The sequence below is a fragment of the Pristiophorus japonicus genome, chromosome 2 (assembly GCF_044704955.1).
Source record: "Pristiophorus japonicus isolate sPriJap1 chromosome 2, sPriJap1.hap1, whole genome shotgun sequence".
In the NCBI taxonomy this organism is placed as follows: domain Eukaryota; kingdom Metazoa; phylum Chordata; class Chondrichthyes; family Pristiophoridae; genus Pristiophorus; species Pristiophorus japonicus.
Window position 1 is genome coordinate 360,854,025 of NC_091978.1, and position 12,872 is coordinate 360,866,896.

General features: G+C 46.2%; 1 protein-coding gene across 1 annotated transcript; it reads left to right on the forward strand.

The window, feature by feature from the left end:
* Nucleotides 1–2,863: 2,863 nt before the first annotated feature.
* Nucleotides 2,864–7,482, forward strand: LOC139231839 (G protein-regulated inducer of neurite outgrowth 1-like). Its single transcript, XM_070862536.1, has one exon. The coding sequence runs from the start codon at nucleotides 2,952–2,954 to the stop codon at nucleotides 6,867–6,869; it is 3,918 nt and encodes a 1,305-aa protein (XP_070718637.1). The 5' UTR covers nucleotides 2,864–2,951; the 3' UTR covers nucleotides 6,870–7,482.
* The last annotated feature ends 5,390 nt before the right edge of the window (nucleotides 7,483–12,872 follow it).

Sequence of the window (12,872 nt, forward strand, 5' to 3'; positions counted from 1 at the left end):
GCCCAGAGCACAGTCAATGCATGAAGGCAATTTGCACTAAGGACTTGGGGGAGAGTGATGTCATGTATCTAGACATGTTTACTGATTGTACTATTACATATGATGTGCCACTAGAGGGCACTACTATGGAAAACTTGCACACCAGCTGTATGGTCACTAAGGTGTGCCACCAGAGGGCACTGCAGTGGGAGACTTGCAGGTTACCTGTACAGGTGTGCCAGGCCTAGTATAAAAGGCAGGCCACCATGCGTGATCCTCACTCTGGAGTTACATTAAATGGACTAAGGTCACTGCAGTTCAAGTACAACACATTGCCTCGTAGAGTCATTATCAGAGCATCTAAAGACATAACAATAATGACCAGATCATCTGGTTTCGTGCTGTTGACTGAGGGATAAATATTGGCCAGGACAACGGAGATAACACTCCCGCTCTTCTTCGAAACGCTGCCTGTGGGATCTTTTAGGGCCGCTTGAGAGGGCTGACATTGGTTGAACATCTCATCCGAAAGACGGCACCTCCGACAGTGCGGCACTCCCTCGGCACCGCACTGGGAGTGTCAGACTAGATTTATGTGCTGAGGTCCCTGGGACCATGAACCCCACAACCTTCAGGACTTTCAGAGACCAGAGTGCCACCCACTGAGCCACTGGCTCGCATTGCCGGAGATGAAATGTAGTGGCAGGAATAACACGAGGGGGGAGATGCTGCGAGCAGTGGCAGCCCCAAGCAGCGCTCCGCGTAGAAACAAATTGGAAATGAATGAAGTGAGTGAGAATCAGTGGGTGGGATTTGTCTGACGTGGTTACGCAGACTCCAGTTGCTAGCGCTTTTTATTTGTTGCGCCGAGAGATTCCTTTGAGCCGCTTGGAGTCCTTTACATTGCAAAGACCAATTTTGGAAAGAACTGCAAACATTGCCTTTCGGACCGTCTCTTCGCGTGAGCACCTTATGGAGTTGGAGTGCTGTTTAAAGATGGTTAGATATATATTTTTTTAAACTGCAAGGTCAGCTTCTGGTCTCCTTGGGAGGAAGGCAGCAGGAGAGCGAGTGGGAGCCCGGGGGAGCTCAGGAGGGTGAGTGCATTGTGAGGGACCTTGAGATTGCTCGTTCGCAGCCGCAGTGTGTGTTTCTGCAGTGGCCGCTCTTCCAGCATTTGCACAGGCAACGAGGGGACAGGGACAGGGAGAGGGACAAGGCTCTCCCGCAGTGGCTGGCTGGACCACAGCCCGGGGTGGGGGGCACCGGACCGTGCACCAGACCCGGCTGCAGCAACTCTGTCTGAACTCACAATGCAAAAATCTCTCCCCTTCCTCAATGTGTGTGTGTGTGAGGGAGAGGGATGCAAAAAATCTCTCCCCTTCCTCAAACACTCTCCCATTTCCTCAATGCAAGATGTGTGTGTGTGTGATATTGCACAATCTCTCCCATTTCCTCAATGCAAGGTGTGTGTGTGAGTTATTGCAAAAACCTTTACTTTAACCTTGGTCTCAGATGTGGCTGGCTGGATATAAATAGCTGGCTCGATTTGTGTTTCCAATGTCACGCATGTTCGCTCCCAGCGCTGTGTTCTCTCCTACTCGCGGCTGGGAGCTCTCCAGCACTTCGGTTCTCAGTTGAAAATACTGGCTTTATAAATAGGTCGATGCTGTGTCTGGGAAATAAATATAGAAGTGAAACCGCCCCGAGCTTTCCCTCGATTTTCACTAAACTATTATATTGATTATGCAGTGGATAGTCGGCTGATAAAGAAAATGGTGAACATTATTTCAAATACAAATGAGGAGCCGCGGCAGGGAGTCTATGTGTGTCTGTCTGTGTATGTGTGTGTGTGTGTCTCTGTGTGTCTGTGTGTGTCTCTGTGTATGTGTGTGTGTGTGTGTCTCTCTGTGTATTTGTGTGTCTGTGTGTGTCTCTGTGTATGTGTGTGTCTCTCTCTGTGTATTTGTGTGTCTGTGTGTGTCTCTGTGTATGTGTGTGTCTATTTGTGTGTGTCTGTGTGTGTCTCTGTGTAGGTGTGTGTGTTTGTGTCTGTGAGTGACTATTTGTGTATGTGTGTGTGTGTATGCGTGTTTCTTTGTCTGTGTGTCTTTGTGTATGTGCTTGTGTCTGTGTGTGTCTGCGTTTTTTCTGTCTGTGTTTGTGTCTCTGTGTGTCTGTGTGTGCGTGTATGTGTGTGCATGTGTGTGTGTGTGCACGTGTCTGTGTGCGTGTGTGTCTGTGTGTGTCTGTGTGTTTGTGTGTCTGCGTGTGTGTCTGCGTGTGTGTCTGTCTGTGTGTGTCTGTGTCTGTGCGTGAGAGAGACCAAACATAGAATGATTAACATTCAGTACACATTGATTCATGGAAGTCACATCATTCGCTGTGAAATAGGCCTGTTCTACCAGGTAATTTATACAGAACGGGGAAAGGACATTTAGATAGTACATTTATTATTTTGTATGACTAAGAGCTCTTTAGACAGAATGTACTTTTCAAGCATGTAATCTCTGAAATAAACAATCGTGACATAGAATGTGACAGCTCAGTGACAACTAGCGGACTGCATTTCACACATTTAAAACTGGATTTAAAATGCTATTAATTAAGAATAGTGCAACATCTCAATGGTTAAAATGATATTTGAGGCTCGATTGAATGTCCTTTACAACTATTGACAAAATATGCCAATGATTCCTTGAAAATCTCTAATCAGGAGTGCCAGATATTGCATAATGTTTTTAGTAAAGTTCATTATTTTTGACTGATGGGGGAGGGGTGGGGGGTACTTGAATTCCCCTCCCCCTAATGGTAAAAATCACATCCGGATTTCTCTCTCATGATTCTGTGTCTTTTCAGGGAAGTGCACGGGCTCCGAAGGAAAATCACAGGAGAAAAGAATAATAAAAGGCTAACGCTACGGTTTACGGGACCCCGAGCGAGAGCAGGAGCTGTGGAGATTGCAGGGCCGGATGGGGACTGTGCCAGGTGCCCAGAACACTGAGGTGGTGCAGAGTATAACAGCTGCACTGGGCCTTGGAGAAAGCACTTGTAACCACAGCCAACAGAAACCAACCGTTGCAGACCAACAGAAGCCAATGAGCTCCTCCCCCAGGCACAAGGAGAGCCCCAGCGGCTCGGCCCCTTCTACATCTGAAGTCTGCCAAGCTGAAGGCCACATGCCTGGCAAATCTCCCAGTGGAGGTCGGGTCAAGTGCGACGGTGGAGAAGAACTGGGGCAGCAGAGGGATCCAGGCACAGGTAGCCACAGTCGGGATGGTGCGGAGGGAGATACTGTGGCTCCAAACCCATCAGAAGTAGTCCCAAGTATGCAGGCAGAAAGTGTGTTAAAAGCACAGCAGACCAAGGGTGCTGAGCCTGGACCAACTGGGACTCAAAGTCAGCTGAACAAGCGTGGTGACCATGGGCTATCTGGGATGGCCCATCAGCAGACCAAGGGTGCTGACCCTAAACTTTCTGGTACCGACAGTCAGCAGACCAAGGGTGCTGACCCTAAACAGCAGACCAAGGGTGCTGACCCTAAACACCAGACCAAGGGTGCTGACCCTAAACAGCAGACCAAGGGTGCTGACCCTAAACTTTCTGGGACTGACAGTCAGCAGACCAAAGGAGTTGACCCTAAACTTTCTGGGACTGACAGTCAGCAGACCAAAGGAGTTGACCCTAAACTTTCTGGGACTGACAGTCAGCAGACCAAAGGAGTTGACCCTAAACTTTCTGGGACTGACAGTCAGCAGACCAAAGGAGTTGACCCTAAACTTTCTGGGACTGACAGTCAGCAGACCAAAGGAGTTGACCCTAAACTTTCTGGGACTGACAGTCAGCAGACCAAGGGTGCTGACCCTAAACTTTCTGGGACTGACAGTCAGCAGACCAAAGGAGTTGACCCTAAACTTTCTGGGACTGAGAGTCAGCAGACCAAAGGAGTTGACCGTAAACTTTCTGGGACTGACAGTCAGCAGACCAAAGGAGTTGACCCTAAACTTTCTGGGACTGACAGTCAGCAGACCAAAGGAGTTGACCCTAAACTTTCTGGGACTGACAGTCAGCAGACCAAAGGAGTTGACCCTAAACTTTCTGGGACTGACAGTCAGCAGACCAAGGGTGCTGACCCTAAACTTTCTGGGACTGACAGTCAGCAGACCAAAGGAGTTGACCCTAAACTTTCTGGGACTGACAGTCAGCAGACCAAAGGAGTTGACCCTAAACTTTCTGGGACTGACAGTCAGCAGACCAAGGGTGCTGACCCTAAACCTGGGACTGACCATTGGCAGACCAAGGGTGGTGATCCTGAACCTTCTGGGACTGACAGTCAGCAGACCAAGGGTGCAGACCCTGAACCTTCTGGGACTGACAGTCAGCAGACCAAGGGTGGTGATCCTGGACCTTCTGAGACCAGCAGTCAGCAGACCAACAGCCAGGACCTATTAGTAAATGCGAAGGGTCCGGAGACCCCTGGTCAAGAGGTGGGAGGGAGAAACGCACCGTTACTAGTGGACTCATCCCTCCTGAAAGCTGCCCGGAACCAGCAAACCCAACGGGATGGCGCTGAGAGGAGAGGGGAAGGGAAGATTGGGAGTGAGAATAACCGGGGGCAGCCAGACCCTGCAATAATGGACGGATTCCAACCAGCAACTACGAAAGGAAAAGCAGCCTCCAAAACGAAACCGGAAAACCAAGGGCAGCAATTGGGATTTACAAAGTACCGAGAAGCCTCTCCGAAAACTGACACGGACATCCGTGCCGCACCTTTGGAAACTCGGGGGCAACAGATTGTGCCGAAGGGGATTCCAGTGTCCACCTGTGATAGTCCCAGAGAGCACCAGTCAACCATGCAATCATTAGATACAGGGCCAGACCAAAGGGGGAAAGTTGAACAACAAGAGTCCAAGTTTAAAGACGCAGAGACAATGACTAGCCAGTCTCCGGGCAGCTCCTACCTTTCCAGTTGGAGTCGGTCTTGTCGGGACGTTGAGGTCCAGGCTGTCCTGCAAAGTTTTGAATGTAAATCGACAGCAACTAGCCCCAAGAGCCCAGCGCCGAGCTTGGCGGAGAACCTCTCGAGCCCATGTCAGGCTGCTCGGGAAGTCCATTCGGAAAGCAGTCACTCCAAATTCACTCTGGCCAATGGTCAGTTGGTGTGTGGCAGTGATAGCGACCGGGGTTCAGAGCAACTGAAGATAATGTGTACCTTCATGGACGGGTCTGAACAATCGAGTATCATCTGTGATCTTGGCGAGGAGTCAGCAGGGGGAGCCGAGGCAGAACCTTTCTCGTCAGCGGTTACTTGTAGGGTTAAAAAGGAAAACGAGAAGGAACCCACCAAAGAGCCTGATTATCATCTAAAAACCAACTGCAACAACAGGAGTGAGCCAACAAATACCAGAGCAGATTCAAAACCTGGGCAGGCAGCATCTGTTCCTGTTGCTAATGAATCAGAACCTGGTAAAACTGACCACCTAAAACTCACAACAGAGCCTGACCACTCGAAGGCTGCTCCCAAGTTACACAAGGGATCCGCACAGTCAAACACTCCTCGTGATAATGGTGAGAGATCAGACCAACCAAATATTAATGATAACATCAGCCAAGAATCTGCCCACCCCACCGTTTCACCTTGTGCTGCTGAGGAATCTGGCCAGTTAGCTCACGACATCAATAAGCAATCGGGCATTGCTGCTAGCAAATCTGACCAATCACAAGGCAACGCTGTTAAATCTGGCCAGTCGATCATTGCTGCTGACATCAATAAAAAAGATGACCAACCACAGAGTAATAGTAATGAATCTGACCAATCAAAAAAAGGACCTGAAATGAGTAAGCAATCTGGCCAACCACAGGACATCAGTAATAAATCTGACCAATCAAAAAAGGGACCTGACATTAGCAAGCCATCCTTGGGCTCAAAAACTGCTGAGGACATCCAAAAAGTATCTGATAGGTCGAAAATTGCACATAACGCCAATAAGGGATCTGGCCAATCTCAAGCTGCTGGTGATGTGATTAAAACGTCTGGCCAACCACAAGATGTGTACACTGTCAAAAAGGAACCAGTTCAGTCAAAGCATGGCACCAAAAAGGAAACTAGCCAATCTATAGATGTGCAGGACAATAAGATATCTGTCCGACCACAAGCTGTTTGTGACATCAATAGAGGATCTACCCAACTGCAAGATCCTTACAATATCGCGAAGGAATCTGTTCAGTCAGAAACTGACCAGGGCACCACCAGCATCGTATCTGGCCAATCAAAAGGCATACACATCGATAAGAAATCGGCCAAACCACAAGCTCTTTGTGACATCAGCAAAGAATCTGGCCAATCAAAAACTGATCCGAACATCAGCAAAAAGTCTGGTCCATTAATAACATCGCGTGGCAACAGTAAGGAATTGGCCCAATCAAAAGCTGGTCATGCCACTAATGAGAAATCTGGCCAATCGAAAACTGCTCACCATACCAGTAAGCACTCCCACTTTTTTAAGATTGGGAAACCAAAACATACCATTGACGTGAAAATTGAACAAAAGGAGATGGCCGGTGATTCAGGGAAGGAGAGGGCGCAGTCAAAGAACATCCGGGATGTGGTGTGGGATGAGCAAGGCATGACCTGGGAAGTTTATGGAGCTTCCGTTGATCCTGAATCACTGGGATTTGCCATTCAGTGTCACTTACAGAGACAGATTGTTGAGTACGAGAAGCAAATTAAAGTGAATAATAAGAGCAAAAGATCAACGTCTGTAGATGCAACGCCTGGCAGTAATAAAGCCAACAAAAGGAGGCAGCAAAATATATTCAGGACAGTTCTACAGAATATGAGGCCCCCACAGTGTTGCGTACGCCCGCGGCCTTCCTCCGTGATTGATTGATGTGAATTGTAGCACCATTTCAGTAAATCCTCCACATTGTTTGCGATGGACTACTTCAGAAGACTTTTTTCTGGACTTGTCGTTTATGGACAGATGGAACCTATATTATGGACTTTTTTCCTAAAATACATACAGTGGGTGTTGTTATTCTACATGGCCATTCTATGGTATATCTGTCTGCGAGAGGCAAATGCAGATTGACTGTTAGACAATAATAAGTGCCACTTGTAGACAAAATGAGTGGTTAGATTTTATTTCATAATACTATAGAGGTAACTGTGAAGATTTTATTCTGAAACTCTTGGACTTAAGAATATCTGTATCCGTTGTCATGAAGTCCACGACTATCCAAGATGGCCTACAATGCATGCTATATTTGAATGTTTGTTAATGCTTTGCGGGAGAAAGGAGCCCAGGACATTTACAGTTTTGTGTTTCCTGTACAGCATCCTCTGAAAATCAACCAAGTATTGCAACATTTTGAAGTAGAGCCAACACTGCAGTCATCTAGTGTATAGTCATAGAAGTACAGGGTATTAAACGACTTTCTGAATTCATTAAGGGGTGGAACAACAATACTTGTCCCAGATGCATAAGTTTCATGTAAAATGAAAGATGTGGATTAATATATTGTATTTAGTAAACTTTTTATTGTATCAATATATGATGAGAAATATTACACATTTTAGCTTACCCTCCTTGGTGAAATATCTAACGATGTGCTGTATTTCGGATGACAGCACCAAGAGCTGTCAGGTTTCCTGCCATTTTTTGTATTGTGCTATTGATGTCAACTGTGAACTGTTTGTCTTTTACTGAACTAGGACACTGTTTCCCATTAAAATCCGCTTAAATCCATTCCCCCAAATACAGCGAGTGACTAGAAGTAATGAGTGACTGGTTCCCGCTAGCTGTCTAAAACAGATGTTTGGGCCCCTTACATGTGGAAATGAGGGGGTTGAACACCTGTTTAGGTCCCCTGGTCAAATTGGATAGCGATGCCACTAAGGTTTTACAATTTAAAAGAAAAATCCTTGCTGTGTAGCTCGGAGCAGGAATGCTCCCCCGACTCCACAGTATCCCAAATCACTTTTTTTCCCCACCCTGCCTCCTTCAGAGTGAACAGGCTTGCATTTATATAGCACCTTTCACAACCTGTTGATGACCCAAAGCGCTTCGCGGCCAGTGAAGTACTTTTTGAAGCGTAGTCGCTGTTGTAATGTCAGAACCGCGGCAGCCAATTTGCGCGCAGCAAGCTCCCACAAACAGCAAGGTGATAATGATCAGATAATCTGCTTTATTGATGTTGGCTCAGGGATAAATATTGGCCAGGACATCGGGGGGGATAACTCCCCTGTCATTCTTTGAAATAGTGCTGTGCGATCTTTTACATCCACCTGAGAGGGCCGACGGGGTCTCGGTTTAATGTTTCATCCGAAAGACGGTACCTCCGACAGCACAGCACTCCCTCGGTGCACATTGTCCCTTTTAATAAGGCCTGGGCTTGAATTCTGGTCAAATTGCTAGGTTGAAGATCTCTTTCTGTTTGATGTAACGTATTGTGTGAATCCAGCTCTTTGTGAAGAACCAATGACACAAGCCTTTCGAAAAACTCAACACGAACTGGCAATATAGCTCAGAGAGGCACAAAGATGGACAGTGTAGGAGATGGGAAAAAAAACAATTCACATGGGTGCAGTGTGAGGCTGGAACAGAAAAGAGGGCTTCATAGTCATTGATCTGAACATGATTAATGCTGACACGAGTGACAGAAGTTGGAACTGGTCCATTCTCAGCACTCTTATCCTTCACCTTGATGAATACAAATACTCAACAGAAAGGTTCTGAGCTGTATAACACAAAATCGCTCGCTGTTCAAAGTCCAATGCAGATTTGGTCACAGGGCCTCAACAGTCTTTCAGATGGAAACAGCTGATAGAAACATAGAAACATCGAAAATAGGTGCAGGAGTAGGCCATTCGGCCCCTCAATCCTGCACCACCATTCAATAAGATCATGGCTGATCATTCCCTCAGTACCCCGTTCCTGCTTTCTCTCCATACCCGTTGATCCCTTTAGCCGTAAGGGCCATATCTAACTCCCTTTTGAATATATCCAAGGAACTGGCATCAACAACTCTCTGCGGCAGGGAATTCCACAGGTTAACAACTCTCTGAGTGAAGAAGTTTCTCCTCATCTCAGTCCTAAATGGCCTACCCCTTATCCTAAGACTATGTCCCCTGGTTCTGGACTTCCCCAACATCGGGAACATTCTTCCCGCATCTAACCTGTCCAGTCCCGTCAGAATCTTATACGTTTCTATGAGATCCCCTCTCATCCTTCTAAACTCCAGTGAATAAAGGCCCAGTTGATCCAGTTTCTCCTCATATGACAGTCTAGCCATCCCTGGAATCAGTCTGATGAACCTTGGCTGCACTCACTCAATAGCAAGAACGTCCTTCCTCAGATTAGGAGACCAAAACTGAACACAATATTCCAAGTGAGGCCTCACTACGGCCCTATACAACTGCGGTAAGACCTCCCTGCTCCTATACTCAAATCCCCTAGCTATGAAGGCCAACATACCATTTGCCTTCTTCACCACCTGCTGTACCTGCATGCCAACTTTCAATGACTGATGGACCATGACACCCAGGTTTCGTTGCACCTCCCCTTTTCCTAATCTGCCGCCATTCAGATAATATTCTGCTTTCGTGTTTTTGCCCCCAAAATGGATAATCTCACATTTATCCACATTATACTGCATCTGCCCACTCACCTAACCTGTCCAAGTCACCCTGCAACCTCTTGGCGTCCTCCTCACAGCTCACACCACCACCCAGTTTAGTGTCATCTGCAAACTTGGAGATATTACACTCAATTCTTTCATCTAAATTGTTAATGTATATTGTAAAGAGCTGGGGTCCCAGCACTGAGCCCTGCGACACTCCACTAGTCACTGTCTGCCATTCTGAAAAGGACCCGTTTATCCCGACTCTCTGCTTCCTGTCTGCCAACCAGTTCTCTATCCACGTCAGTACATTACCCCCAATACTTTGATTTTGCACACCAATCTCTTGTGCGGGACCTTGTCAAAAGCCTTTTGAAAGTCCAAATGCACCACATCCACTGGTTCTCCCTTGTCCACTCTACTAGTTACATCCTCAAAAAATTCCAGAAGATTCGTCAAGCATTATTTCCCTGTCATAAATCCATGCTGACTTGGTCCGATCCTGTCACTGCTTTCCAAATGCGTTGCTATTTCATCCTTAATGATTGATTCCAACATGTTCCCCACGACTGATGTCAGGCTAACCGGTCTATAATTACCCGTTTTCTCTCTCCCTCCTTTTTTAAAAAGTGGTGTTACATTAGCTACCCTCCAGTCCATAGGAACAGATCCAGAGTCGATAGACTGTTAGAAAATGACCACCAATGCATCCACTATTTCGAGAGCCACTTCCTTAAGTACTCTGTGATGCAGACTATCAGGCCCCGAGGATTTATCGGCCTTCAATCCCATCAATTTCCCTAACACAATTTCCCGCCTAATAAGGATATCCTTCAGTTCCTCCTTCTCACTAGACCCATTGACCCCTAGTACATTTGGAAGGTTATTTGTGTCTTCCTTCGTGAAGACAGAACCAAAGTATTTGTTCAATTGGTCTGCCATTTCTTTGTTCCCCATTATAAATTCACCTGAATCCGACTGCAAGGGACCTACATTTGCCTTTACTAATCTTTTTCTCTTCACATAATTATAGAAGCTTTTGCAGTCAGTTTTTATGTTCTCTGCAAGCTTCCTCTCATACTCTATTTCCCCCCCTCTTAATTAAACCCTTTGTCCTCTGTTGAATTCTAAATTTCTCCCAGTCCTCAGGTTTGTTGCTTTTTTTAGCCAATTTATATGCCTCTTCCTTGGTTTTAACACTATTCTTAATTTCCCTTGTTAGCCACGGTTGAGCCACCTTCCCCGTTTTATTTTTACTCCAGACAGGGATGTACAATTGCTGAAGTTCATCCATGTGATCTTTAAATGTTTGCCATTGTTTATCCACCATCAACCCTTTAAGTGTCCTTTGCCAGTCTATTCTCGCCAATTCACGCCCCATACCGTCGAAGTTACCTTTCCTTAAGTTCAGGAACCTAGTTTCTGAATTAACTGTGTCACTGTTTCTATCCTTACTGCTAGGGGGATCAAGGGGTATGGCGAGAAAGCAGGAATGGGGTACTGAAGTTGAATGTTCAGCCATGAACTCATTGAATGGCGGTGCAGGCTAGAAGGGCCGAATGGCCTACTCCTGCACCTATTTTCTATGTTTTTTTTTTTTTCTCTCCATCTTAATAAAGAATTCAACCACATTATGGTCACTCTTCCCCAAGGGGCCTCGCAAAACAAGATTGCTAATTAGTCCCTTCTTGTTACACATCACCCAGTCTAGGATGGCCAGCTCTCTTGTTGGTTCCTCGACATATTGGTCGAGAAAACCATCCCTAATACACTCTAAGAAATCCTCTTCCACCGCATTGCTACCAGTTTGGTTAGCCCAATCGATATGTAGATTAAAGTCACCCATGATAACTGCTGTACCTTTATTGCACAAATCCCTTATTTCTTGTTTGATGCTGTCCCCAACCTCACTACTACTGTTTGGTGGTCTGTACACAACTCCCACTGGTGTTTTCTGCCCTTTGATATTCCGCAGCTCCACCCATACTGATTCCATATCATCCAGGCTAATGTCCCTCCTCACTATTGCATTGATTTCCTCTTTAACCAGCAACGCCACTCCACCTCCTTTTCCTTTCTGTCTATCCTTCCTAAATGTTGAATACCCCTGGATGTTGAGTTCCCAGCCTTGGTCATCCTGGAGCCATGTCTCCGTGTTGCCAAGAGGTTCATTACTAATGTGTTGTTAACTTATCCATTTATCCATATGATATATTATCCATATTTAAAATATTTTTCACCTGTGTAACTTGTGAAAATAGGTTGGAACAAGGTTAATTTAATAACAAAAAGTAACTTAAATCTCAAAGTTTGATGAAAAAATTAGCACATTGAAATATTTTTTCAAAACTTTATCTGTATCATAATTTTTCCATGACAAAAATGGTACTATTTTTGAACAATCCAGTTGGGTTACCAATGGCATTGTCATGTGCTATTGCAGGATATGGGCTAGAGTTTATGACTTTCCACACAGTGAGTGTCTATTCTCAGCCAGGGTATTTGAAGTTGGTGTTGAATGAAGGTAAATCATTTCCCCATAGGGAGAAGGAAAAAAATAACATTGAAAGGGAATTCAATATGCGCTTATTTTTGCATACCACCTTGCAGTTGGTTGCAGAGTACCACTGTCAGATTATAACTGGGACAAGTTATCACTGGGAATGCATACTGATGCTTTCAAATAAGGAAGGAATATATTACAAATCCTTTGATGCACCACATTAAATATTGAAAAAGTTATATATTTTTTAAATTCATTCATGGGACATGGGCGTTGCTGTCAAGGCCAGCATTTATTGCCCATCCCTAATTGCCCTCGAGAAGGTGGTGGTGAGCCACTTTCTTGAACCACTGCAGACCCAAAAAAGGCCCAGCGGGAGCTCGAGAGTCAGCGGCAGTTGGCGAGAGGTGGGAGCAGTGTCGGAGCGGCCTATAAAAGGCCCAGCGGGAGCTCGAGAGTCAGTGGCAGTTGGCGAGAGGTGGGAGCAGTGTCGGAGCGGCCTTTAAAAGGCCCAGTGGGAGCTCGAGAATCAGCGGCAGTTGGCGAGAGGTGGGAGCAGTGTCGGAGCGGCCTATAAAAGGCCCAGCGGGAGCTCGAGAGTCAGCGGCAGTTGGTGAGAGGTGGGAGCAGTGTCGGAGCGGCCTTTAAAAGGCGGGGCTTGTGCAGCTACAGCGGTAGAGAAAGCAAAATAGAAGTAGAAAGGAATCAAAAAGTGACGTCACAGCCAATGGGGTAAGTGATTGGCTGGTGATTGGTGAGTAGCTTTTCT